The sequence below is a fragment of the Suillus paluster genome, assembly GCF_016628075.1.
Source record: "Suillus paluster strain FC165 chromosome Unknown EDB91scaffold_31, whole genome shotgun sequence".
In the NCBI taxonomy this organism is placed as follows: domain Eukaryota; kingdom Fungi; phylum Basidiomycota; class Agaricomycetes; order Boletales; family Suillaceae; genus Suillus; species Suillus paluster.
In genome coordinates this window covers 328,491-355,117 of record NW_024537591.1, presented here as the reverse complement: position 1 = coordinate 355,117, position 26,627 = coordinate 328,491, and the positions used below count along the sequence as shown (strand labels likewise).

Below are 26,627 nucleotides of genomic sequence, written 5' to 3'. Positions count from 1 at the left end.
TGTGCAATGCCGGTGATGAGCACTCAGTTCGTCTTCCAATTATGAAGTTCGATTAGCAGTTACCCAGGCCGCTATATAAGGAGACGGCAGTGGGGAGGAGGCCTAGAGCAGTGCGATTACACGAGTACAGCGACAGCAAGCAGTCCATAATCTTGTCGCCTTGTAAATAGGCAAGGGTATCCGGTAAACGAGACATCGCCTTCTCATAGATATACTAATAGCTAATCCCACGAAGAATGATTCGAGATGGCTCATTCCATTGAGTTGCCTTCTGCCTATATCATCTTTCGGTGTTCCTGTCCATGGCGTGAGTAAAGTGAAGGATGGTGGCTTGAACGTTACTTACAGGGGCATGGGTCGTCTCGTGATCGACGTGCACAAAGGCACGCTCGACATTCGGAAGCACCTCGATCTTATCCTGCAGCTGCTGGCTAATATCATGTGCTTTCCACAACGGGGTAGTAGCGTCCATGACGATGTCCACCTCGACGACATAATCCTAGTAAACACTGTCATCGATGAAGCACATCTAACGATAAGAATGGCACGAACGGGTCCGCTCTGCGTCATCGAATTAAATCAATATGCAATCATAAGCGATGGAATTGAACACTCACGTGGTAAGCCCGTACAGTATCGATTTTCTCGATTTCGTCGCTGAAGGTCATGGCTTTGTAGATGATGAGTTGCAGGAAGTCGTGTGGTGCAGACTTCCCGGCAAGGAAGCCAAATTGCTCATAGATCGTGTGACTCCAAGCAAATATAACCCCAGCACCAATCTGTCCGAGCAATCGTATGAACAGAAAAGCCGTGCGATACGTGAATGAAACGCACGAGGATAGCACCAGCAGGGTCCAACCCTGTATGACATGTAAAATTACAAAGAATGCAAAAGCTGAGGTCACGAACACCATTGCAATTTACTTCCTCCAGCAGACATCAGAATACCTTGCGAGTATTACTTCAGGGTGCCAAACTGCTTGAAACAGAGAGTTGGCCTACCGAATCCATTGATGAAAAGATCGTTTCGATGATCCTCCCACAAGACATGCACCTGGCTAGACTTTGATCGTAGGGCCAAACAATACAAGAAAAGGGCAAACTTGACGGCTATTTGAATTTATTAGATAATTACGAAGGGTCTTAATGCAGACTGCGTACCCAGCGCAGCTGCAACTGCTATGATGGCCTGGAGGTGGAAGCCGTTGTCCTTTTCTTGAGACATGAGTGCACGGATGGATTCAACGATAACAACCAAGTTGACCGACGCCATGCTGCGAGAATGTCAATCAGGCACCAAAGAACTGAGAACTGGACAAACATGGAACCTAAAAGAAGATGAGATTATTGCCCCGCAGTGGGTGAATGAGATAATTACCGTAGACAACATTTCCGATCGTTTCAAGTCGAGAACCACCAACAGGCCATTTGTTAATGTCCATTGACAGTGCTTTCTTGTGAGTCCAGTATAGGAAGATGTTACTTCCAAAATCGAAAGTGGCGTCAATCCCTGTAGCGATGAGGGACAGAGAGACTGAGGACACAGCAGCATATACTAATGGGTGGAATAAGTTGCGAAAGCAATATAGAAAAGCCTCCAAGACGTACGCTGAAGTACACAGAGAATGAAGTTGGCAACAAGACTTGCCCACACCGCAATCCTGACCTGAATGTGTTGTTTTGTTTTAGTAGTAATGGGTGGTACATAGAACTCCCTTACAGGTAAACGATTGTCTTCTTCATCTTTTCTTGCCTCCTCTGTATGCTCTTCCATGGGCTTCAGCAATGAGTGGATGAGCTGATCATTTACCCCTCAGCACGAGATGGAAATAATATGATATAAGAGATAGACCCACATCATTCTGCTTTCTGTGAAACCTTTCGAGTCGTTTACCAGTCCTACGACGACTACGAAGTTGAGAAAGCTCGTCGTCTGTCTTGAGACCGGCCCGAATCATGTATGGGTCGGGAAGATCTTGCAGTCTTGGCGCGACCTCGATATCTTCGCCCCGCCTTGGTACTGGTGTAATGGAGGTCTATAATATGACACTGAGTAGGCTGTTGAGAGGCACATGCGGATGAAAAGTTCACCTCTTGTACTTGCCTCAGGCTCACTGACGTTGAATTTGGATGAGACATCTTCAAAGATTCAACGCTCGATGCTCTTGCAAAATTTGCGTAGGTGATATCCGATGATGTGGCCGTCCTATTAGATAGCCAATTAAGAAACCAAAGTAAGTGTTCGACCAACACTATACAACGAGTGTTGTACGAACCTCTAGCTAGCAGGTATATGGTCAAGATGTGTAGGCGTCTGAAAGCTCCTCAGAGTCAGTGGATACATATATATGCGGCAGTCTGCGGTGCTTCGATCGGCCGTCTGGTGAGAAAATGCTGTGGAGATGAATCCTTGCAAGTAAGCACATCCTATTATCAGACAACACAAGCTTTATAAGGCGGCCGCAAACTCTTGGTTCGCTTACGTAACGCCGTTTTTTCCGTAGTCGTCGACAACACTGGACTGGTTAACCGCCAGCCCATGGTGGACACAGACTACGACTCGTCATTGATGTCCTTGCTCCTGATTCTTGCCATCCTTATGTGTGTTTTTTCAGATTCTGTGTGTCCTATACCCACTCAAGTTCTCGTTCAAACAGCTTCGCAGGTCTAGGATGGTGTTTCCTGTCATCATGCATGGGAACACCCCTGCTTCGTTCATTATCTGACCTATGGAACCTCATGGTTCTATCTGGTTCAACGACTGATACTGCCAGCTCAAGAAGAAGGAGAGCACTTGGGGAAGATAATATGTGGGAGATGACGGACTACAGGAGAGGACCGTGAAAAACTTCCTCCAGATTTACCGCATGGAAAATACATCTTGGACTTGTCTTGGACGGAATTGCATAGTGATCTCACACACAGGTCATTCATTTTTACCCGTTTGCGCCTCTCTACGACGGTGACGTCAACGCAGCAGCATCATACACAGGTCATTCATTTGCGCCTGTGACGTCAATACTGCGCGTTAGTTGTGCTGCATTTATAATTTTATATTCACGGCGTCGCCGGCGGACGCCCTGCGAATGAACCACAGGTTTTTGTCTGGCTATACATGCTGACAACTCGCCAAGCGTAGCGGGTAGATATCTATGCCGTGGTAGCGTCATTCGGTGAGAAAAGATCTCGGTAATACTTGTAACCTGGTCTTCGGGGTGGTGCGGATCTTATTCTTCGAGGTAATTTACTTCTTGTCAATTAATTCAGCTGCTACCAGCATCAATGTTTGGACCCGTCGAAAAACTATCGTTTTACGATCCCTGAAGGGCTGCTCAATTCTAAAAGTTCGCGTTCAGTTGGGATCCGAGCACCACTAACCGTCGCCAAACCTTGTCCTAAACAGGACTTGTACCTAAACCTTACGGTGCGTAGCGCTAACACTTGGTGTAGTAAATTATCTGCAAGCAGTCTGAAAGTACGTCCTAAACCTCAGCAAGACTCCTAAACGTCGTCATTCCTAACCCTCAGCAGACCTGACCCTTATCTCAGCCTTGTTAAGTAGCAATGTACAATCAAGTGCCCATTTTTGAGTGAGAAATGATTATATTATATTCACGAACATACTACATATGATGTACTCTATGAAAAGAGTTAGAAAAAGGTTTAGGAATGTCAGGGTTAGGCCTGACGAGGGTTAGAAATGTAAATGACAAGGTTTAGTGAGGTTTGGGATGTGCTGTAAGACTGCTTGTATACACCAAGTGTTGGCGCTGCGCGCCGTAAGGTTTAGGTACAAGTCCCGTTTAGGACAAGGTTTGGTGACGCTTAGCGGTGCTTGAATCCAAGTGAACTCGAACTTTTAGAATTGAGCTGCCCTTGACAATGATTCCCTGTTTGGTATATAGTCTCAGGTGAACTGAATTGATTTCTAAAACTTAAACTGCGCACTATATCACAATGCCTTCAGGATTCTTCCGATCGATCTGTTGGCGTTGAACCTTTGTCCTCATTATGAGTTCTGATCCGGCGGATTGGTGAGCGCTGATCAATCGATCACTCATCGCAGCTGACGGAAAGGGATGACTGAGATCTGAGACCCCGTCCTGTTCGGCAGGTTTGCGTTTGTGTCGCACGACACTCCACTTTTTCATCAAACTTTTTAGTGGATGATATATTAGGTTTCATACAGGACTATGATGTATTAGAGTGTTTTTGCTAAGTATATATATAATATGAAGGCCCAGTTTGCGCACACGTAGGCAAAATTTCCTTTCCTGTTTGATGAAATTCTTAGCAAAAACACGCTATTAGCAGCATTGATAGGTACGAAAGTAGGATGTTTTGTTTGAAACTGATGTATATAATCTCTATACACAATACCATTGTATTCCGCAGGTGATCAAATGAGCGAGTGCATTGCCAGAGCAATGCCGGTCGAGGATGTGTCGAGAGTCTAATCAACTAATAAGCGGGTGTGATAGATTTCGCGATCGACGATCAGTACTGTCACGGTCGTGCTTCATTATGTAATGGTACACTGCGTGCGACTCAAATTCGCAAGTCTGTTAACTGGCACAATGAATGAGAATGCCTTTCAATCAACTTCAGTTACATCTCACCATGGCCAAGCATGCACAGTCCATCTCCAGGGGGGGAAAAGCTCGCACGTGAGGAGCAAGAACGAGCCATTGCTCGTGCCATGCAGGCGAGGACCACTGTTAGGCATTGAGCCTATCTGTCATCGATTAGTAATTTGGTAATGAGAACTGATCGCAGAAGTTCATTTACCATTTTCGAGTCGATGCAAATGACGGTGAGCAGGTGATAAGGGCTCGAATTCTATAGTGAACATTCATCGTGCAACAACGACTTATCTGATGTGCTTCAAAATTTGAGACTACGAAGTTTATGTATAATTAAGTTCATCGCCCAAGGCGATTTTCGAAATGTTGCGTTGTTGTGTTGCAGGAAATTTGCAAACGCAAACGCTGCTGTATCACTGTACCCTAGGCCTCGGTTTGCGCGTTTTCCGCGACAGGATAAGGGTATCAGAGCTATTTTTTGTGCAAGCCAATAACATTTGATCGCACGATTTCTTGGACATTCGGGTTATCGTTTTCCTCGTTTTCCACTACGTGTCGATGACTTCTGAAAAATCATTGACCCACATTCCTCTATACACTACCTTTTGAATATTAACGATGGTAGCGAAGCTGGAGGTGAAGTTGTGACTACCGCAGTCAAAGTACTTGAACGAGCAGCCCGAGTGGTGCCCGTCGTCGCTGGAGACCTCCCCGTCGTCGCTGGAGACCTCCCCGAGGGAATTGAAGGGGGACACAGTGACGCCAGCCTCGGAGATGACGCCTCATGGGCAGGGTTCGAGAGAATGGGCTAAGTAAAGACACGAGAAGCAGTAGATACCAACATAAGTATGTTAGCCTTGAACTCAACTTACCCAAGGTCTGCTAACCTCACAGCAGCAACCATAGCGTTCGTTACTCGACCCGATGACAAACGTCGTCAGAGCCTAGGCAAATCATATAAAACATGTGGCATTGACGCGACCTGCGCAATAAGAATAGAGTCGGAGAACATGTTAACATAGAGTATCCCATACTTTCCATATAGAACATAGTTTTAGGAGATGATCAATGTCAGAAAGCTGATGCGATGTGTCAATTGAATGTGTCAACTAGAGATATTAAGAAACTCGCCCTTGTAGCAAAACCACTTCCAGAAGGTATTCCAGCATCCATGCGTTTCGACGCTCTCGGTATCCCGGGTCCTATAAACAATACCATCATCGCTCTCCAAGTCCTCTCTATCGTTAGGGCCTTGGTCGTGCCCTCGTTGTCTGGCCTGACTAGAAGACTCCGCCGGGTCTTCCTGAACTGATATTATCTGGCGCAATGGTAAAGCCGCGGATCTCTGCCCGGTCTCACTAGAAGGCTGAGTTGAGGTTTCCCCTGTCGACGCTGAATGCAAATGGGACTTTGCTCTGGAATCACCAGAAGACCGGCCCGAGTTCTTCTGAGCGGACGGTTTCTGGCGTGGAGGTGAAACTACAGTCCTCTGGAAAAATTCCTGAGATGCATCGTTGAGCATGGAGACATTGCACGTACCCTTAGAGCTTGTGCAGTTGGTACCTCGGCTTGTTGGGTGGACCTTGCCTTGTGAGATCGAGGGTGACGAATGCGCTTCCAAATGTTGCTAAGAGGTAGAATACGCCGTGTCTGACTGTCAGACCTTGGGGGGGCCTGCTGGTGAGCAGAGCTTTGAGGAGGGTCCAGGTCTATTTTGCGTCTAAGGAATCCATTAGCGTGTACTTGAGTTCGAGTTTAGGACATCTCACAGCGCTGCCCTTTGCACCGACAGAGCTATGTGGCAATGTATCGAAAAAGCCTGGGCTGAGTCCTGGTGAACGTTGTTTTCCTTTGTCTCTCGGGGTAGTCGTTGCAGGAACCTGTTGTATATCATGAGCAACGGCACTAAAATCAAGAATCTGGTTCGCTTCGTCAGTAGCCAGGATTGAACGTGTGGTCGAAGTTTCCTTGCCTCTTTCACTGGACGGATAACTAGCTTGTAGGAGTCATCCTTAGAATCTGAGGGCACACTCGAGGCCGCAAAATACTTGCCATCCGGTGAAAATGCAAAAGGATCGGTACATCTGACGTTTAAGTTGCCAATTTCGTGACCCTTCATATCATAGAAATGAGTGGGGTGATCGTTATCGCCGTCGATTCCCAGTGCCAGAAATCTGCCATCAGGAGAAACGGCCACGGCAGAGGGGATTGCATCTTCATCGAGGCCCTCAAAACGTGCATCGTCATACGTCCCAGTGTTTGTGTCCCATATCCAGAAAGACTTGTCGCCAAATACGAGCACTACTCGGCGATGACTATCCGGAATAATGGCGGCTTGAAGTAATGGCACATCTGGAAGTGCAATATCTGCCATTCGCACACACGTGGGTATCTCCCAAGCAATACCCTCCTTTGTATTGCTAGTGACAAGAAGAGTGCCATCCACGGACAGAGCCACCGCAAACAAGGTTTGATCATCGTCTGACACTGTTGCTTGCCGAGCTATCACCCCGCTCCCTGTGTTCCATATGAGTAGCTCTCCATCCTTTGACAAGCTTATTGCGTGAGGCGAGTGAGGGAGAAATCCCGCAGCGACGATCACGTCTTTGTGTCCTTCAAAGGGTGGTCCGAGAGCGTGCGATGAAGTAGCATTCCAACAACGCATCGTGCGGTCTAGTGACGCGCTCATGATTTTTTTTCCGTCCGGAGACCATGCTACAGCAATGGCGTGTGTGTAGGTGTCTGCAAGCATTTCTAGTTGGTGCCTGCTCTCCGACGAGATGTCGGTAACGGTCACCCCCGAACGAGCAGTGCCGCTGGCAATTTTCTGGCCATCGGGTGAAAATGCCAGACATGTCAAAGTGTTGACAGAGCTCATTCGGCGGGACTGATAAAACCCCAAGCTTGAATGGTGACGATGAATAAATTTGATAAGTATAATAAAAAATTAAAAAATGTGCAGTACAAACACACCTACCAGGCGTTGGCTCTATGAATTATTGATCGGGGTTATGATGTACGCACGTTGTTCTGTACGTCAACTGTATGTTTGTCAACATGAGGGATTGGCCACGTGGTATTGCTAACTTACTTGGGTGAAGCTCTGGGGGAGGCTTTTTAATGGTTGAACATAGTTTATATACTTCCAGACATGCACAGGCAGGTGTTATATGCTACGTGTCCACCGGTTAACGTTGGACCCGTTGTTGGGCCACGATGGCCGATCTGACCGAAAAAATCTTGAAGAATACCTTGGTCTCAGTTATGCCAATTTGTTTGGCACTCCCACGAAATGGGCGCACCTGGCAAATACCACATAATTAAGTAGTAGGACAGCGCTGGAGTGGATGACAGTGTAATCACTCCAACCGTTCCATTGACTTCCTGGCCATGCTACAAAGTCAGCTCCAAGAACTCCAACTGATCCAACACTCCCTCCTACCCGGCGAATCATTCTGTTTCGTGCTCCCTCTAGACAATTCTAGAATATGGACCGCGCTACTCCACGCCTTCAACACTGCTAACACAGTTCTCCCCCTGCCCAGCCCAGTTCCGCAAGCCAGATTCCAAGTAAGGGCTACAGACGCGCGGATCTTCTTCGAGGTACAGTTCCTGGAATGATACCCAGAGAATTCGGATATTGACAGCGCACAAGCTCCTTGGATCGAGGAGAAATTAACGGAGTGCACGGAGATGAGTGAGCACTTCCGCCGCATCTTCCTGACTATGGTGTGAGGAGTGCTAAATTGTTTCGAGTTATCCGGTCTACCAGTTGTCATGTATGCACTTGCTGCCGAAACTACACGAAGACGGACATGATATTGTTACAGGACTGTTAGGGAGTACGGACTTCCTAGAACAGCAGAACACCAAGCGTCCCCCAGAGACAGCACACTACCACGCGTTCCTATCATCTCATCATCTTATATCTCCAACAAAGCGGCGGTAATTACAGCGGCGGTTGTCTGAGCTTTCGATTTCTGGTTTCGCCAAAGTTGGCTACCCAGGCATCATTTATACAGAAGGCGCACAGGAAAATGTCGAAGAATTCGTTGCCAACGTCAAATCTATGCAATGGCTGGCCCTGAGAGTGAGATTTTGTGGAACCAGTAGATTTGGTCAGCGACGAGCATTCCCAAGGTGGCAGAAATGAGACAACGAGGAAGTGATAAATGTATCACGGAAATGGGCATTGGGCGTTCAGGTTCGAAATATCCGTATATTCTGCACGAGTGAAAGGCATTGCATATCGTCAGGGCAAACGTTCGCTGTGAACGATTACGGCAAGCAGGTGCTTGACAGATTCGCATTAGAGCCTGGACAGCAGCGTTTATTTCCCAGTTTGTTTTGCAGTTAGTTTCTGTATGTGGCGTGGCAACAAGTGACGGTCTGTGTGACAACCAGTGACAGTCTGTGTGACATCTGCGTCGGCTCTGATCTCCAATTAATTATCATTCATGGCGCCGAGGAAGAAGCCTACAGCTTCTGCGAACAATGCCGCAACTTCAAGTGTCGGAAATTTCCAGGAGGCATTATAATGCTCCCGTATCGTAATGTCATTTTGATCAGCATTACGATTCGATTACAATTAGATTACGACGTCGTCGAGATTGCATCAAGACAGCCTCGGCTGAGTTTCAATTGTACTTTATTGCTCGTCTATGCATTTGATCTTCGAGGCTTATTCAGACGAGGCGGTGCAAGATAAATATTTTATTATTGTCCGCTTCAAACATCTCAATCCGCTAACGCAAATACTAGTAGTGTTACATGATTGGGCAGAAAACCTAGTGAGGTTTTATCGACTGAAACAGGCCTTCGAACCTAAGGGCAAGTATGAGCAGTGATTCCCTAGAGTTAGGAGCTAAACGACGCAGCTAGCGCGTGCTTGCCCCCAAATTTAAGGAGAAGATCCGAAACTCACACGTTAGGTCTGCGGAATCGCATAGCGCATGAATGGCTTGAGCACTGGTGAATCTTGAAGATAAGGGGCCATGATGACGGCATGCTTCCTGAGGTAGAGCATGAAAGCATCACTACTCCAGCGCCCAATCGCTTTCACGGTGTCGAATGGTACTCCATGCAGTAAGTACTCTGTCGTTCCGCCAATGTGAATCCCATGTCCTTTTAGTGGACCTGTTTTCCATACCTGTGGTTACTGACTCCAATCGATGAAGGAATACCGAGCGCGTGAGAGGTCGGAGACCTGACGAGTGACGCCAACTGAAGAGGGCGGAAGATGGAGGAGGGGTGTTTACTCTGAGGTGAGTCAGGAAGGCCTCTAGTGGGTCTACTACTCCAGACTGTCCAGCAGCAGTAAAGATCTTCGCCTGTCGTGGACGTCTTTGTCCACGGCAGGCAAAACACGGTGACTCGGAATCCGTTGCGATCCTGATTGAATTTGATGTCATCGACTTTGACGTGAATTGAGGGATCAAAGGTTTTCAGTGATTTGACCGTGAATTCCCCCAAGCGTGCGAGGGTGAAGAATGAGGTGGTCAGGCAAGCGAAAAAGGCAGCATCGAGCGGTAAAGACAAGTTCGAGGGCAGCGTGGATACGAGACAGAATGTCGATGGTAAAGGGATAACATTTTGCCCGCTTGGATGCTGGAGGTGCGAGGCGTATGGCACCTTCTAGTGCTGGAGGAGATCTGGGCTTGGTCAATAACCCATGGCATACCATGGAGGAGATGCCAAGCACTGCACCCCATACATGTAGTTCTCTGGAGTTTTTCCCGAGTACAAGCCTGCACACGTCGCAATGAACGCCAGCAAGAGTACCAAGGACGTGGGAGCACGTTGAGCATCTGTGATCTTGCGATTGTCACAGAATACATGGAACACCAGCAACCCTGAACCATATGATTCTTGGGTTGCAGGGTGCGTGAGCATGCGCAATGACAACCAGAATCTGATCCAAATCTGTGTCGGAGATGGCGACTTCGAAGCCATTGTCATCGATATGCAAATGACGCGTGCTGGGTGTCCAAAGGTGCAGACGATCCTGTGCGAGACAGTGAGGACGAGAGGTGGAAGGTAAGGGGACAAGACTGATGCGATAAGGTCGAGGGTGGGCGGAAGAGTGGTTTCGAGGTAAGATGGGTTGAGGCGACGAGAGTTTGGACAAGCTAGTCGCACCAGTTGTCACGGAACTCGAGGAGCTGATCCTCAAAGTGCCAGTCCTCTGGCCTGTCATCCATTGGGCTGGGACACCCAGTCCCATTGTCTCTGGTGACAGGGTTGCGAGGTCTATCGTTGCTGTCGTGGATGATGCCATCAATGAGAAAGCGGGAGAGATCACCGGGTAATGGGATGGGAGGAAGGAGGAGATGTTGGGGAGGGAAGACACCACGAGATGGGCCATTGGCGGGATTCTCGTGGCTTGGCATGTAGGAGATGTGGAAGGAGGTTGAAAGAGGTTGAGCGTCGAGTAAGGCGTGGATACGGTGAAAGACTGAGTTGGTTGCCCAATTGCGGCTCCGCCCATTCTTCCAGCCGTCGATGACGCCGAGATTGTTGCAGTGGACTCAAAAGTGCGAGTGGGGTGAGCCTTGCTTAAGGCGAAGGACATATAGTACCAGGAATTCGAAACCAATGGCTTCAGCCCAGCCAATGTCTTTGGCACCGTCGAGAGTTTGCCATCCGGGCAACAAGGACCAAGCTCGCCAAAACCCATCAATGATAACTGCGATGCCTGACACCGGAACTTGCGTCGGAGTAGGCACGGGCGTTGATGATGGAGAACCATTGTGGGACGGGACAAAGCATGGGTTTGGAGAGTCGCACAGACCACCAAGCCAAGTGGTATGATCAACGTTCACCGATTGGTAAAGGTTTCACACAACCACTAGGACTCGTCAAGATAAGAGCAAAGGATGAGATTGAGATTGAACGTCTCTGTCTACACAAGGTAGGAACAAAGAGGTTAAGTCTAAGGAGTACTACTGACTACGACCTAAACTATATACTACTCTCTAGGCGGAGATATCTGAGTATGAAAGGTAGTGATATATCTATATAAGATCATAACATTGCGCCTAGGGTATAGGGCGTCTTATCAACCAATCAACTACAAGAAAGGGTAAAGGGTTCATAGGGGTATCGGTGATTAAGCAGGGTTCTCAGGGTACTGCTTCTATTCAGGGTGGACGGAGATTAAGAAGGGTGAGAGAGTTCTGTGACAAGAAGTCTTGAGCGGTGATTAAGGATCTCAATAAGAGATAGGATCTGGAGATATATTGGGTACGATCGGATCTAAGGGTTTCTCCAGGGTCTTCGGTAATGAGCATGCTTCTCTATGAGTGGTGCTTCTGTGATAGGGGTTCAGGGTTCAGCTGTGACTGTGCAACAGGTTCTTATGTAAGGGGTTTGGTGAATGACAGAGGTAACTCTTAACATGTCATGTGTGGGAAGTGAAGGTCTGCGATGTGAAGGGATGATGACTCTTCGAGAGATGGCTCGTAAAGGACTCTCGGTTATGGTTCGATCATAGAGGCATGTAGATGCTTATGATGTAACCCGTTGCCTAATCGTAGGACTTCTAAGGATGTGATGACTTCGGATGTCTAGGGTTACAGATATAGATGGATGACGTCGATGTAGTATAGATGTGATGTGAAGATAGTGATCGTTAATCGGTTATCCATCTTATCTTATCAGGGATCTTATCTAATCTAATCTTATCGGATAGGTGACTTAGGTTTTGATAATCGAAATTTAGATGCAGTTGGTAACATTCATGACAGCCAAGTCGCTGTGAAGATGTCGGATGGAGTGGTATGGCACGGAAGGGTGACTACTGCAGATGCCAAGCATGGCTTCCAGTGAGGTGAGGTAAGCTCTCCCCACCGGAAGGATGAGGCAAGTGTGGAGTAACTTACCATAGAGCTTCTGGACCTCTGCCAGGACATGAGTTTCCGTCAAGGACCACGCATGAAGGGCGGCCAGGTATTTCTCTCGTTTTCCCTCACCCAACTCAATGGTGAGATTGGGAAGGTTCCAAAGGAGGCCGATGAAGAGCACAATGAAGGCGAACATGGAGTCCTTTGATAGCTCCCAGGGAATTTGCAGGACTGTGGATGCGCCGTCGATGTCTCAAAAATCCGAGGTGAAAAGGGAGTCCTCACCTGATCATGGAGACGCGGCATGAAAATCTCGCAGGGGAAACCAACAGTCTTCTGCAAAGACTTCGCAGGAACCATCTGGGAAGGTGTCACCTTCAAACCAGAGACAGGCCGCCGGTTTGGCGCTTACCGCGGGTGGATAGCTGTTTGGAGAGGGAGAGACGGTACTCGTTGTACTCGCAGAGGTATTTCCACTCAATGCGGAAGAAGAGATGATTGTCCACCCACTTGAGGATGGGGCCCAGTCCAGCAGCGTGGAGGAGGTCAGCACCTGCATCCATGACATGGCCATATGCTCCTGCAGATGGGCCCATGCCAAACAAGGTACAGGTGTCTGCATAGAGAAAGTCATTGTCCAATCGAATGACGGTGGCGGGCCACTGTGAAGGGTGGAGGGGAATGGTGCGATAGGCCTCAGCCACGTCACAGTGTGGCGGCTTGCGAAGCCAGGCAGTAGATGTCGAAGGATGGAACAGACAGTGTTGAAGGTACCCCAGGTACAGGGGAAATCATCGGAATCCACCAACGAGTTGATGGAAGGTTGGGGGTGATGAGGTGAAGGTGAGTGGGGGAAGGAGAAGTTTTGGATGATGCGAAATTTCCCTGGGCTGCCCTGATTTTGGAATGATGGATAGTGGAGATGATTGGAAGGGGCCGAGGAGAGACAGTAAGTCAGGCTGATTGAATGGTCCAATGTAGTGACCCAAATTGAGTTCGTGCTGGAGAATGTTGTCGAAGGTGTGCTGGTATAGATGAAGAGATGGATGATTTGGAGGGGACTGAGAGGTGAATAGTGGTGGAAGATGCAGATGGAATCCAAACCTGAAAGCCAGCAGGAATATTGGAGTATTAGATGAGCAGGTCATGTTGGCAAAGTTGGACCTCCCAAACATCTGCATTATACAGGCAAACTGGGTGCAACTGCCTGTGTGTGAGGGCAGTACTGAGTGCCATGAGAGGTGGAGAGACACCCAGTGCACAGGTGATGCTTGTCAGTGGGACCGTGTAGAACATCCTCGACCCCTTTGCCAATTGAGACAAAAGGGCTTGTCATTGCTGTGCACAAGGAGCTGGCGATTGATGCATTTTGCAACCATTGTGTGGGAGTGGTCCCAGATGTGTTCTGCTGAACACTTGAATGAAGGGGTGACTGTGACACCCAAGACAAATGGCGCACACAGCGGAGGAGCGTTGACTGTGTGCGCTGTTGGAAAAACCCGACATAGGTGGGGAGGGTTTGGCATTTGGGGCAGAACCCTTGCCATGTGTTGCTGGGGAGGCAGAACTGTCATCTAGAGGAGCCAGAGTGCTTCCTGTCAGAAGGAGCTGGGAGGGAGGGACGACCATTGTGCTTGGAGCGGCTCAGGGAGGTGTCGTCAAACGGGCTGCGATTGTGGGAGCGAGGTACATGCTAAAAGCATGCGTGACGCAGGTACCGAGGACAGGTGCCGATAGGCATGAGGCAAGACGCAGGACACATAACTGCAAGATGCAAGACTGCAGGACGCGAGATGCAGAACGCAAGGAGGAGAAAACGAACAGATTTGGCAGGCATTGTGTTGCGGGCGAGGTCGGTCCGGAATAGGGATGTGATGGATGCAATTCTTTTTCTTCTCTTCGGCAGCTATGGCAGCAGTCTTCGATTTGCTGTGCCAGTAGACGTTGGGTATCTTCTTTGGTGAGTAAGTGCCTATGCTCTGCTGCAATGAGTTCGTCTGCAGCAAGCTGCTGTTGCCACTGAAGTCTAAGGGCAGTATTGGTTGCTACCCAGAATGTTCATAGGAGAGCTGCAGCTTGTGTGTCGTCGATAGCAGGGCTCAGGAGAGGGGTGCGTACTGCGAGAAATTCCACAGAAGCAAAGTCAGGACACTGGTCAAAGTGTGGGTCAGCATGAAGTCTATTCATAGCGTAGATAGCAGAAAAGGATCTATTTGATTTTGTAGAATGTATTGCTCAAGTAGGGATCACTTGAACAGTTGTTGGCCTACGAGCGCTTGCGCCAAGTTGGTGGTAGTGAAAAGAATGAAGATGTTTAACCTTACTTGGCTCTTGCATAGACCTCATTCTACGCATGTGCTCGTGCCTCGTACTTTACATAGAATACAAACTTTGTTATCAATCTTTCTTTTCACTGCTCACAAATTCCCCGTGAGTCTTCATCTCGCCTTTTTAATAACAACATGCCATTGATCTCCGTTTCAATGCCTCCTCAACGGACATCAGACGAGGTAAAGTGTAACATATGTGGAATGTTAGTACGAGCTCATGGACTGGTGCCACACAAGAAGAAATGTAGGAAGCTAGAACGGGAGAAACAAGAAGATGATGAGGTCAAATCAATTATTGAAGAAGCGGCGAAGAAACGTATGTATGCACACTTTGTTCCACCCCATATCTGACTTCACAACTGCACAGAGCAAAAGGCTCACAATTATTCCAAATGACATGCAGCGTCATCCAAAGGTAAGTCAGCACTCAACCAATCTACTTTCACATTGATCACTTGAATAAACCTATATTATTAGTTGATCCAATCAAAATTTGGTCAATGTGACGTTACAACTCCGAAGACAAAGCTGCAGAAGATAATATTGGTATGTTTGCGCAGTCTAGTAGATTCCCAAAAACTGCTCAATCATCTTCTGAGTCAGATATGCATGGATCAACACCTTGAAGTTGCCAATCATTGATAGATTTCAACATGGCATCACCAGGTCTTCAGAGCCACTACAGTGATGTGAATCCTGCAGATCAGGAACCGCAGCTGGATGATATTAAGGTTGATCATCATCCTCACAGCCAGATTCCGTCCACCATCCATCATTTCACTGATTTTTCTTGCACACGCCCCACAGAAGATTCAGTACCTTGCAGTCACACACCATGGGAACCATTCCGAACACAACTCGATTTTGAAGTCGCAGAAATTGCCCTTGAAGCTGCACTTACTGAAGAGCAAACTAATCGTCTGCTTGGTCTCATTCATTGCTCTGCATGTGGGGAGGAAACCTTTACACTATGAAACCACGATGAAGTCCGGGAGCTGTGGTCAACCACTTTGCAACGCTTCACACCGGTAGGCAAATAAGTTCAATTGGACACACAAGTGAAACCTAACTAATCTATGAAGTTTCAAGTTGATGTAATTTTGGTTCCATATCAAAAGGAGACGCACGAGTTGGATATGCACTACTGTCCTCTTTGGGAATGGGCTCTTGATATGTTGCGAGATTGTCGTCTTGCACCGCACTTTACGTTTGATGCACAACGCCTGTACAAATTCGATGGCACATGTTTTGTGCGCTTTATTGATGAACCTTGGACTGCCAATGCATTTTGGGACGTGCAAGTAAGTCTTCTTGATCAATTTATATGTAAAATGATATGCAACTGCACATTGTGTAGTCACAACTTCCACCTGAGGCAAAGCCACTAGCATTTATTTTGTATGCAGACGAGGCAAAATTATCATCTTTCAGTAACCAGAAAGCCTATCCGATTATTTGTCAGATTGCAAACCTGCCTGCCAAAATCTGCAATGGTACTGGTCTCGGGGGTGGCCGAATCATTGGTTGGCTGCTGATTGTTAGGATTCAAAGCATGCAGGAAAAAGCAGCTTTGTGAACTTCAAGAATGCTGTTTGGCATGCATCCTTTTTAAAACTTCTAGAGTCCATCATACAGATCTCGAGAACGGGATATTGGTTTGAGTGCGGTGATGCCGTCCGGCACCTGCTTTGGCCCTTGATTTTGATCCTGAGAGCAGACTAGGAAGAACAGTGAGTCTTACAACACTCAAGTTCACTGTTATATTGCTGACGTGTGATAGATGTGTTATGGCATTGATCTGCGGACTGAAAGGTAAATTCCCATGTCCGATTTGTTTGGTCCCTCAAGATGAGCAATCAATCTTGTCTCATGAACTTCGATTGCGGACAAGTGCTCAGTCTGAGGAGACCCTTCAGTTGGCCCGCACGAAGAAATCCAAGAAGGAGAGGGAGAAAGTACTCAAAAGTTGCTCACTGTGTGATGTTGAGGTATGGTTTGCAAAGTCTTTCATGCTGATTTGACAGACATGATTTTTAGAATGTCTTCTGGAAAATTCTGCTCGCCGACATTCACCGAGCGCTCTCCTTTGATTGCATGCATGCATATCATGGAGGGCTCTGGAGGCACCATTTGTGGAGGGAGCTTCAGTTCTGGATATCTGAATGTGGGCAACAAGCTGCTGAGCAGATGGATGTGAAGTATGTACATATTGTTATCTAACATGAGCTACTACAAACTTAATAGTACTACCTCAGCTATGATGCTTTTCCACGGTGGCTTAATCTGACGCACTTCTCAAAGGTAGTTGGAGTTGATTTCAACGATAGCTCACATCACGAAGATATATCAAAGGTAAGCCGCAACTGAAGCTGACTTCTGTGCTAACGAGCCTCAGATGGCTATCTTTGCGGCGCAGAGGATCCTCCGTTGTTCACAGAGTAAGCTCGGCTATCTGCTTCTGCGATGCATACGCCACTACATCAATCTCGACATTTATGCCGGATTTGAGGTTCACACTGAAGATACAATTTCTGCGGGAAGACAAGCTCTGCAGGAATTTTCAGCGCTGATGGAGGTAAGTTACGCTTGGCAATACTTTCTGAATCACCAGTCACCTATGATCTGTGATTAGGAGTATATTTCCAAATCACAGCCTGTAACGGGCAAGGACTGGAATTTCCCCAAGAAACATGCAAGTTTGCATCTATTTGACGACATCTTGGCAAAAGGCGCCACACGAAACTATAACACAAAACCGAACGAGAAGATGCATGGCCCAGTGAGGGACATCTACTGCAATCAAACAAATTTCAAGGACATTGCTACACAGGTTTGTGTGTCGACAGGACAGGACTATCATGAACTAAGGACTAGCCTTAATGAGTTCAGATTCTTCGCTATGATCATTGGCTGCTAACGTTAACATCAATGCGTTCTGAACTTGATGAGTTGGACGAGTATAACCCGAAAACCAACCTCCTAACAACAGAAGATGCAAATGCAGAAAATACCTCAATCTCTGTGGCTCCAGCTCCCTGCACCCATATAAAGTTAGGCTCGGTGCAAGGTGACATCTCATTTGCAAGTCTTGAGCAGTTGCATGCAGACAACAGGGCCTTCATTGGTTTTCGAATCAAACTCAACGCCTTCCTGAACACATTCTTCCCTAGTAATGGCATTCCTTTACCGGATGGGAAGCGCATTCATCTGCAGGCTGACAACAAGGTATGCCAACCACTTATCCTACCACCTACTCAATGCTAAAATCATGCTGCATAACATAATATTCAGATTACTGGATACCGATATCTGCAAGTCAACTACGAGTCTATGGTTGACTGGCGCCAGCACAAAGACCTCCTTCGATGCAACCCTGAGTTCTTCGGATCACCACAATATGATTATGTCATGATTCAAACTAACAATCAGCCATTTTTTGCTCACCTTATCTTCATGTTTTGTTGCTCAGTTGGTGGAACTAATCTTTCACTGGCACTTGTCTATCCATACGATGTTGGAATTGGTGTTCATAGCAAACATGACACTGATCTGGGGCTATGGCGTGTATGAGCTAAACCTCGGTCGTCTCCCGAATTAATCTCTGTAAGGTCAATTATCCGAGGGGCTGCACTTGCCAGCGATCCTGGGAGACCAGATGATTACTTTGTCATCGACACGGTCGACGCAGATATGTTTCTTTGAGTTAAGTCTCTGCAAGCTCAACTGGCTTGACTCTTTGGTGGGCTCTACCTTTCCATAATATATGCAGGCACCACTCAGACCCCAATTGACTCAGACCCTTTCTATGCCATGAGCTGGCTTCATGCATGTGCACCTGGTTCATTACCCCACTTCAAGGCCCTGAGTATTTCCCACCCTTTCACATCCCACTCAAGCTCCTGTATTTCATCATGGACGCCCTCCATTTGGTAACCTGGACCACTGGTCATACTTATTTACCTATATCCCGTCAATGTAGCATCATTTAATTACTAGTAATGCCCCTCTGTAAGTACTTTCATTATGTCTGAATCGTCAGCTGATTGCTTGCACATACTTTTTCAGGGACTTTCATCAGGTCATCTGAAACTGAATCAATCAGACCGATCATGGTCTACCCGGACCAAGCGCTGCAGGCGGAACACTTACTCAATGATGTCCGAAGATAACATGCGTTGTAGGTCCTCAAGCTGCATCATTGACATTATTGACACAAGTGTGTCATAACACAGTGTCGCCTCGTGTTGTAATGTGCATCTTTCATCCAGCATTTCTTCTCAAGGTCACCACCTCCATGATCCATCTCACTAATAGCAACATGTGTGCCAAAGTGATCGAGTCAAATCATACTGTGTAATTATTGAATCAACTCGCATCTGTTATTATCTCACTCACTAGTAATACTGCAGATAGATTCTTAACTGCTCAGGGTTGCCAGCAATATAAAGACCTCAGGTGTTACAGGGACCCTCAGACCCCTATCGTCTCTACCAAATGCCACCGTCACAACCACATCACAACACGTGACAGATGACATCACCGGCACATGACTAAACTGCAAAGCACAGCATGACAGCTGTTGGAGCAGGACAGCTCTGGAACCGACCTAGACCAGGATCAATAGAAGCCATGTGCTTCTCCCTTATCGCCCCCTACCGATACACTGGTACTGACTATTGTTTATCCTATCGCTTATTATGACAGATAGCGTTATCTGACTTGGACACCTACCGCTGTGCCGGTACCATGCCCTGGACCCTTACCGTTGAACCGGTACTCTTATCTCTGAGTCCTTATGACTCACATAGACACTTACCTAGTTGGGACGCTTTCTGGCTACCCAAGGCTACCCTGAACTCATAGGACAATACCTATATATACCCCAGTAGTTAGACCATGTATTTCTCTAACTTGATCTTCACTTGTGATATACAACTCTAGCTTCTTCTTTGAACCTTTAGTCAGTCATTCTGGATGGACAGCCTCCATTCAGTCTTCCATCATCTCGGTGCTCCATGAAGCGGACATGGGATTGACCACATCAAGTGCACTGTTGGAAAGCCGGGCTTTCCCGTAACATCAGGATTAATTTGTTTGCTGGGGGTGAGTCCGTTCAGCCTCTGAGTCGCTCACGCATTCCTCTCTTTGCATAATACTGTCTATAACTCATGTTGGACTCTCTGCTCGACTCTGATTCAAACCTGGAAGATTCCGATTCTAATATCTTGTCGGATTCAGGGCATGATTCAGATGATGCCGTCCCATGGCCTGTGGCACCACCAAGCACAGATTCGTCTATGAAGCACCTTCAAGTGGTAGGCTCTTCTTTCTTTCATCGACTCTTGTCCATTCCCTAACCCATTTTATCTAGTACATTAAACAACTTCAACTTGAGAAAGGAAAGTTGGAAGAGCACAACGCAGCACTGAATGCAACCAATGGCACATTAGCAGCACAGCAGTTGAAACATCACAGGTGCTCACCTAATCAGATATCATCTGCTGCTGCATCGTCATGTTCATCTACTGCATCTCTGCGTTCATTTGCGCCATCTTCATCTGTGCCACCTTCATCTGCACCATTGACTACCACGTCCATCATAACGTCTGAGACCATCATCGACAAGCTAATCTTGGGTTTGGCCAAGAAGTATGCATTGATGACAGAGATGTTCCTGCCTGAAAAGGTCATTTTTCAGACAGATTGCCCTGATCCTCTGGTTGACATAACAAGCCCACATTGTTATGCAAAGAAATCGACAGAGAAGGCTGCCCTTGTCACTGAGCTCTACGCCTCAATCGATCATGAGATGCACGCTGAGATGCAAACAAATTCATTCTTTAACTTGGTATGTATCTTGAAACTTTACATGGTTATAATCGAGTTGATGATGTACAGAACAGTTCGCAACTGGCATGCAACAGGCACGATCATCATTCTTTAATGGTCTACATACTGTTGCAGGTAGCATCTTCAACATGTCACCCGAGTACTTTGTTGCCAGATATGACCGTGCTTCTGCCCAGCAAATTACAGATATGATTGGATGGAGGGTGGGGAAGGGGAAGACCTTTGATGTTTTCAAAGCACCAATACTGTACCCTGGTAACATTGTTGACGAGAGAAATTTTTTCAGAAACTGGTTGGTGATCGCAAAGGTAAAATACACCAACTCAACTATAGGATGATTATTCATATCTTTCTTTGAAAGGTTATCAAGGTTTCAGTGTGCGGCAAGATGTCATTGTTCCCCAAGGGGCATGGTGGCCCACCTACCTATGCGAAGATTTGGAAACTCAACAGCTGCACTCCTGGTATGATTTCATTTGGCGTGACTTCAGTATGTATCAATGTTAATGATTCAGAGGCGCTACCTATTACTGATATCATATTCGATAGATAATCTTCATGCTATCCCCGGATCAAGAATTCTCCGGGGACGGTATTGGAGCCATTTCTTCGATCCCTTATTACACTGTCTTCTGCGCTGTCAAAAGATTCTTCATCATTAAGTGGACCCATGAATGCATCAAAACTATTGTTGGACACATTAACAGTTATGTCTTTGACAATGTTGCTCAGACAGAGCAGGGCAATACTTCGGGCAAGGAAGACATGATTGATTCCGTCAATCGTGTCATGGCGGCATTGGATGATTCAGATAGCAGCTCGAATAAAGACCCCACTGGCTCTGACAGTCTTGGTGCACACTATCCTACCATTGTTGAACCGAGTTCTTTGACTGCATCCTCAGTCTCAAATACTATTGCAGTAGCTTCTCCCCTGCAACATGAACCCCCCCTGCCTTCTGATGTCGTGCCATCTATCTCAACTCAGGGTGCTTTGCTCAATTCTGAATCAAGTACTACGTGTTCAGAGCCTGCCTTGGTTGCTACAGTGATAGCGGCACCCCATCTGAAGCCAGCCAGTGAAGACTTGGTGGCTGTCGCTACGAAATCCAAAAGGGGACCTCGAGGAAAAGGTCAGAAGCAATCAAAGGTTGATTCATATGGGCAAGTTGTTCACCGCTCCTCTCTTCATCCCGTCTTTACTACATAGTTCTCATTACTTTATTGATGCATCCTGAGCTCTCAGACTAGCCTCCTACCTACCATACCGACTCCCGTGTATCAGTTGTCACTCTCAAGTTCATTGACAGTGGTAGTTTCATTTTGTCTCACACGTCCTTGCCTGAGTCTTCACTGCATCTGGCAGTGGCATTGTTAATGAAAACCTCTTTGAAAATCTCTCCAATGAAATCCAGGCCACTGAGGCCTGGTGCTTCTATGGCTTATGATGATGACAAAACAATCATGTGATCATGCAATTCCATGGTGACAGGATGACTTGCATGTCATTATTATTATTATTATTATGATTATTACTCTCTCACTGCAACCACCATCTCTACAATTGCAAGTGCCAAAACCTCTGCTCTTGCACAATGTTTTATTTGTTTTTCCCTTTTACATGTCTGGTTTCACCTCGAGCTCTCGCAGGAATTCTACTAACTGTAACAGCTCTATAGATTATCTTGTGTGTCACCTGTCAATGCACAATGGGGTGAGATCATGACCCTCATTATTAGGTAAAGTCCCATATAATAGACTTTTGATCTTCTGTTTGCAGATGCATCAATTAATATCCCTGGTCATTGTGGTGAGTGAACCTGTTTCTCGTTCATGTGCATCTACATCACACAGTTCTTATCAATAGAAAATTGTTTTTCCCATGCATTCATGGTATCCGCCCTTGCCTGATGCTAAAGGCCACTGTTTTACATACTTGCAACAATCAGGACAGTGTATTGTTTGATGTGAGTCACACTGAAGTGGGCAAGCCAGAACTGACATTTATAGTCATAGGCAAACAGTGAGTCTGCGACCCATCCTAACTTTACTTTTTGTCGCTCATCCACGGTGTTCGCTCTAGACACCACGTTCGCTTCTTCCCAAAGAACCGGTATGTTATAGGTCAGTTACCTCTGTTTCCACCTGATCATAAATGTTTTTCTAGGGGCAAAGCGGACAGGTCTGGCAACTGTCCCACAGGATTCATTGCAGACAAGGGAGTTGGGAACCCCGCTGTATGCAACTTTTACCTCCAGTCGCATGGAGGCCTTCTCGGAAGTTTGTACTTCATCATCAGTCATTTTTCTTGATTGCTCATTGTTTCTATAGCTAGCAGACCAAGTCATTACATCACACTCAGGGACGACATCTACAAGAATAACACAGACAAGTAAATCAGTTCCTCATTGTGTCATATAGTACCTAACTTTTTTTCAGCCTGCAGGAACTCGCGTTCACGCTGTGCCATGCCTACGCTTGCGCAACCCATTTTGTTTCCATTGCTGGCCTTTTCTTTTGTTGTTGACTTTTGCTGACCGAACACCAAATGCAGTCCATCATTAACTGCAAGAGCGCTCAAGACAGATGATGTCTCATCTGGATGATACCATACAGTATTTTCAGTTGGTCCTGGGCCAATGTCCACTTGCCCATCCTCACCAGGCAGCAGCTCCCACCAACCTCGTGTGGACCCACCTCAACAATTTTCAAGACCTTGACTCTATACATGTACAGTATTTCTACCGTAGTAGCAATGACATCATAATTTTATACTTAGTGTGATGGTAATTGATAATGTAATGCTCATCAGAGTGTCGTCGAAATGCAATGGTCAAGACATTGAGATGATAATGTGACTTGGTTGTGATGCCATCAAAATCTGCAATGCTCATCACATCCTTCTTATGAGATTGTCACAATGTAGTCAGGATGTCGTCGAAATGCAATTGTCACAACATTGAGATGATATTATGACTCGGTTGTGATACCATTAAAATCTGCATTAAAATAGCATGATAATGCTTATTAATATGTTGACTGTTTGATCATAATCTATTATAATTGGGCTGTGTCGTTAGGCCATTTTAATCCATCAAGATGCCATATAAGAATTTCTGACAAGTTCTGGCTCGTCTGCTCACTGGACTGTTGAAGAGACCTCCCACCTCATTGAATATCTCATAATTCATTGTGCAGAAGGTGGAGATGGCGTCAATTTCAAGCAGACAACATTTACAGGTGCAGCAGATCATTTACTGGAGCCACCAGACGGCATCATGAAGGAGAAATATGTAGCAAATAATAGGGATGGGCTGTCTTGCAAAAACAAGTGGAACTCAGTATGTGTGACCACTCTACCCAAATTGTGCCAGCTGATTACATGCTGCCAGTGCAAGAAAAAGCATGCCGCTATTGTCGACATCAAATCGCAGTCAGGCTTTTCATGGGATGACGAGTCGGGTGTGAATATTGGTCCAGCTAATGCTGCGCGATGGACAGCATTTGCAAAGGTGTGTTTGCAGTGCAGCAATATGACTGTCATCTGCCAGCGGTCTAACTATTTTTCCAGACACGTCCTGATACAAAGCTGTTTCACAACAAAGGCTGGAAACACTTTCATGAGGTGGACGAGCTCATGCATTTGCAACTCTCATGTGGCACCAACTCCTTTCACGCTGGTCAAGAAACCTTTGAATCTGGACAGGCAACTCACGGCGATAATCTGGTGGATGAAGAAATACCTGAGGATGTCGCTTTGAAGGACAATGGGCCTGTTGACTTGGTGCACGGTGACTTGGTGGAGCAGGTCGCAGGTGTTGATGGTGGGGTGGCGGTTGACAGAGAACCATTGGTGGTGGAGGGTGATGATGACGATGAAGATGATATCATTCCCTGGGAAGCAACTCCTCCACCAGTTCCTGTCAAGTGCAAGTTCATAGCTACATCTTCGATGACTCCATCGCTCACTGCTTCTGGGTCTGGCACCTCTGCTCCATCATCAAAACGCCAGCACATCAGTGGACTGTCAGCAGTGCTCTATGCGATCAACGATCAATTTGCTGAGTTCACCAACGTCTTTCACACAACTTCACAATCACAATCCTCATCTACTGTCACACAGGCACTGGTAGTATTGTCACCTCAGTGCAAGCAGGCAGCCATGCGGCGTGCACAGGAGCTAGAGAAGCACCTCGACGATGATAGTATGGCGGCGCTTATTGAAGCGTTTCAGATGGATGTCAGTGCCGCTGATGCCTATATGGTCATGCTTGATGACGGACTGAGGAAGTCTTTTGTCGACCAAAAAATTAAACATATTAACCGGCAGGTTCTATAGTAGCTAGTGTAGACTTTGCAGTGTCATCTACTGTCCCACTACATTCTGACGAGCACAGCAAATTCTAGTGTAGTCCCCCCACATAGCGGCCACAATATTATCTCTGTTCTCAGTTGCCTGTTGCCTCTCTGCATAATCGGCTGGCCCTTCAGCAAGATCACCTCTTGGCTCACCTGGATCAAGGTCAACAACATCTTCATCGGCAAATTCTTCTATTTCTATTGGATCATGAATCCAGATGAAGTTGTGGACAGCACAAAGTGCTGGGGGGATTCGGGCTTGTGTCAACATGCTATATTCTGGTGGGTGCACGAGTATGACGAACTGTCTCTTGAGAACCCCAAAAATTCACTCAATGGCATTTTGAGCTTGTGCATGCCGAAGGTTGTAGATTTCTTGGGATGTTTTGGGCCTGTCTTGCATGAGAAGATTCATTGGTCTGGTCACAGTGAATGTTGCTCACCGAACAGCAGCTCGGCCCCATTCAGCCAAGTGGTATCGAACACTTCGGTATGGAATGAGAAGTGTGCTGCATATCCCAAACCCTGCATCTGCAAGATAGTACCATCCACATGGAATGTATAGATCAGTGAGTCGGGTGTTATTGTAGAGAGTCAAGTCTGAGGTCGATCCATCCCAACCACTGAGAATGTACTGGAACCGGAGATCAAAGGAACAGCAGGCGAGACAATTTTGGCTGATGCCGCCTTTGTGATTCCGTGACAGTTGAAGTTCTTCTGTAGACAGACAACATGCGATGTGGGTACCATCCATGGCTCCGAGTGCACCTGAAAAGTATGGGAAGAGTTTGGAATTCTCCAATATTTCCTTTGGTATAGGTGCATTCTCCAGTGGAAGAAACACGAATTTGTTGTAGAGCGGGGCTGAAGACAATGCAAGCAGGACTCTCTTGAAATATCTTGTGACATGTGTGAGGCTATGACAAATATCCCACACCGTGAACATACTTTTGAATGGTGGTGTGGGAGTGCTGGAAGCGTTCCACAACATGACGGCTTGATAGCCCTGTCACACAGGTGTAGAGAAATATAGCAACTTGTTCATCGAGCAGTATATACTTTGAATCGCATAGCCCACACGCCTTAAGTTCTCGTACAAGTGCACAGAATACATTCTTCCTCATGCCAAGCTCGTGTTTGATGCGGTTGGGATGCCCATTGACGAGCTCTTGCACCCATGCACACCCAGTGAGGATTGAGGTGTGGTAGGGCTCTTTATTGAGAAATGGAGTCATATAGGCAACTACAATGCCCACAATGACTTGAGCAACCATTGCCGCTGCCATTCGCAGAAGATGGAAACACTGGATGTGCTCTTTGGCTGGAGGCATGGTTGCCATACAATGTTATGTATGATGTCATGCATGTGCGTGATGCAGCCACTTGTCACATTTATTTGTACATGTTGTGGTAAATAAAATAAACTGCAAAACAAACTGGGAAATAAACGCTGCTGTCCAGGCTCTTAGAAGGGACTATCAAGCTCAATAGAATGGCATTTGCAGAATTACCTCGCTAATGAGAGAGGGCGGTGGGTCTGCTCTCTGTTGATGTCACCGTGGGTCGTTCTAGGGCCTGACATGGGTAGAGGTTGCCCGGGTGGAACCCACGGGTGGGGTGCGGGTTGAGTACCACGGGTTACAGGTTGGCTTGGGTGCTACACCC

The 26,627-nt window shown here is 46.8% G+C and overlaps 6 protein-coding genes across 6 annotated transcripts; 4 read left to right on the top strand and 2 right to left on the bottom strand.

Moving 5' to 3' along the window:
- Positions 1-275: 275 nt before the first annotated feature.
- Positions 276-2,024, bottom strand: EDB91DRAFT_1054435 (CDF manganese transporter; the record flags this gene model as incomplete). Its single annotated transcript, XM_041313829.1, has 13 exons — positions 276-296; positions 347-499; positions 553-561; positions 618-779; positions 835-860; positions 910-948; positions 1,003-1,110; positions 1,162-1,274; positions 1,322-1,328; positions 1,379-1,555; positions 1,609-1,666; positions 1,721-1,798; positions 1,857-2,024. Coding segments are annotated over 13 exons (1,119 nt in total), but the record flags the coding sequence as incomplete, so codon positions are not given.
- Positions 2,025-2,367: 343 nt separating this feature from the next.
- On the top strand, positions 2,368-2,885 carry EDB91DRAFT_449323 (uncharacterized protein). Its single transcript, XM_041327306.1, has 2 exons — positions 2,368-2,601; positions 2,658-2,885. The coding sequence occupies exons 1-2, from the start codon at positions 2,540-2,542 to the stop codon at positions 2,842-2,844; spliced, it is 249 nt and encodes an 82-aa protein (XP_041176510.1). The 5' UTR covers positions 2,368-2,539; the 3' UTR covers positions 2,845-2,885.
- A 2,803-nt stretch (positions 2,886-5,688) lies between these two features.
- EDB91DRAFT_1082698 (WD40-repeat-containing domain protein) lies at positions 5,689-8,362 on the bottom strand (the record flags this gene model as incomplete). The annotated part of the gene is made up of 9 exons (XM_041315525.1): positions 5,689-6,084; positions 6,123-6,303; positions 6,327-6,463; positions 6,535-7,486; positions 7,561-7,572; positions 7,608-7,624; positions 7,675-7,696; positions 7,886-7,967; positions 8,026-8,362. 9 exons carry the CDS (start codon positions 8,360-8,362, stop codon positions 5,689-5,691), a joined length of 2,136 nt encoding a protein of 711 aa, XP_041176509.1.
- A 191-nt stretch (positions 8,363-8,553) lies between these two features.
- Positions 8,554-8,736, top strand: EDB91DRAFT_1054485 (uncharacterized protein; the record flags this gene model as incomplete). Its single annotated transcript, XM_041313833.1, has 1 exon — positions 8,554-8,736. A coding segment is annotated over one exon (183 nt), but the record flags the coding sequence as incomplete, so codon positions are not given.
- A 7,805-nt stretch (positions 8,737-16,541) lies between these two features.
- Positions 16,542-18,352, top strand: EDB91DRAFT_1249210 (uncharacterized protein; the record flags this gene model as incomplete). Its single annotated transcript, XM_041323041.1, has 8 exons — positions 16,542-16,742; positions 16,792-16,952; positions 17,010-17,106; positions 17,150-17,329; positions 17,387-17,584; positions 17,644-17,979; positions 18,046-18,159; positions 18,224-18,352. 8 exons carry the CDS (start codon positions 16,542-16,544, stop codon positions 18,350-18,352), a joined length of 1,416 nt encoding a protein of 471 aa, XP_041176507.1.
- A 1,570-nt stretch (positions 18,353-19,922) lies between these two features.
- On the top strand, positions 19,923-23,209 carry EDB91DRAFT_1082696 (uncharacterized protein; the record flags this gene model as incomplete). Its single annotated transcript, XM_041315524.1, has 12 exons — positions 19,923-20,069; positions 20,126-20,440; positions 20,507-20,602; positions 20,658-20,912; positions 20,966-21,094; positions 21,154-21,736; positions 22,343-22,413; positions 22,553-22,626; positions 22,687-22,716; positions 22,771-22,883; positions 22,935-22,995; positions 23,158-23,209. The coding sequence occupies 12 exons, from the start codon at positions 19,923-19,925 to the stop codon at positions 23,207-23,209; spliced, it is 1,926 nt and encodes a 641-aa protein (XP_041176506.1).
- Positions 23,210-26,627: the final 3,418 nt, after the last annotated feature.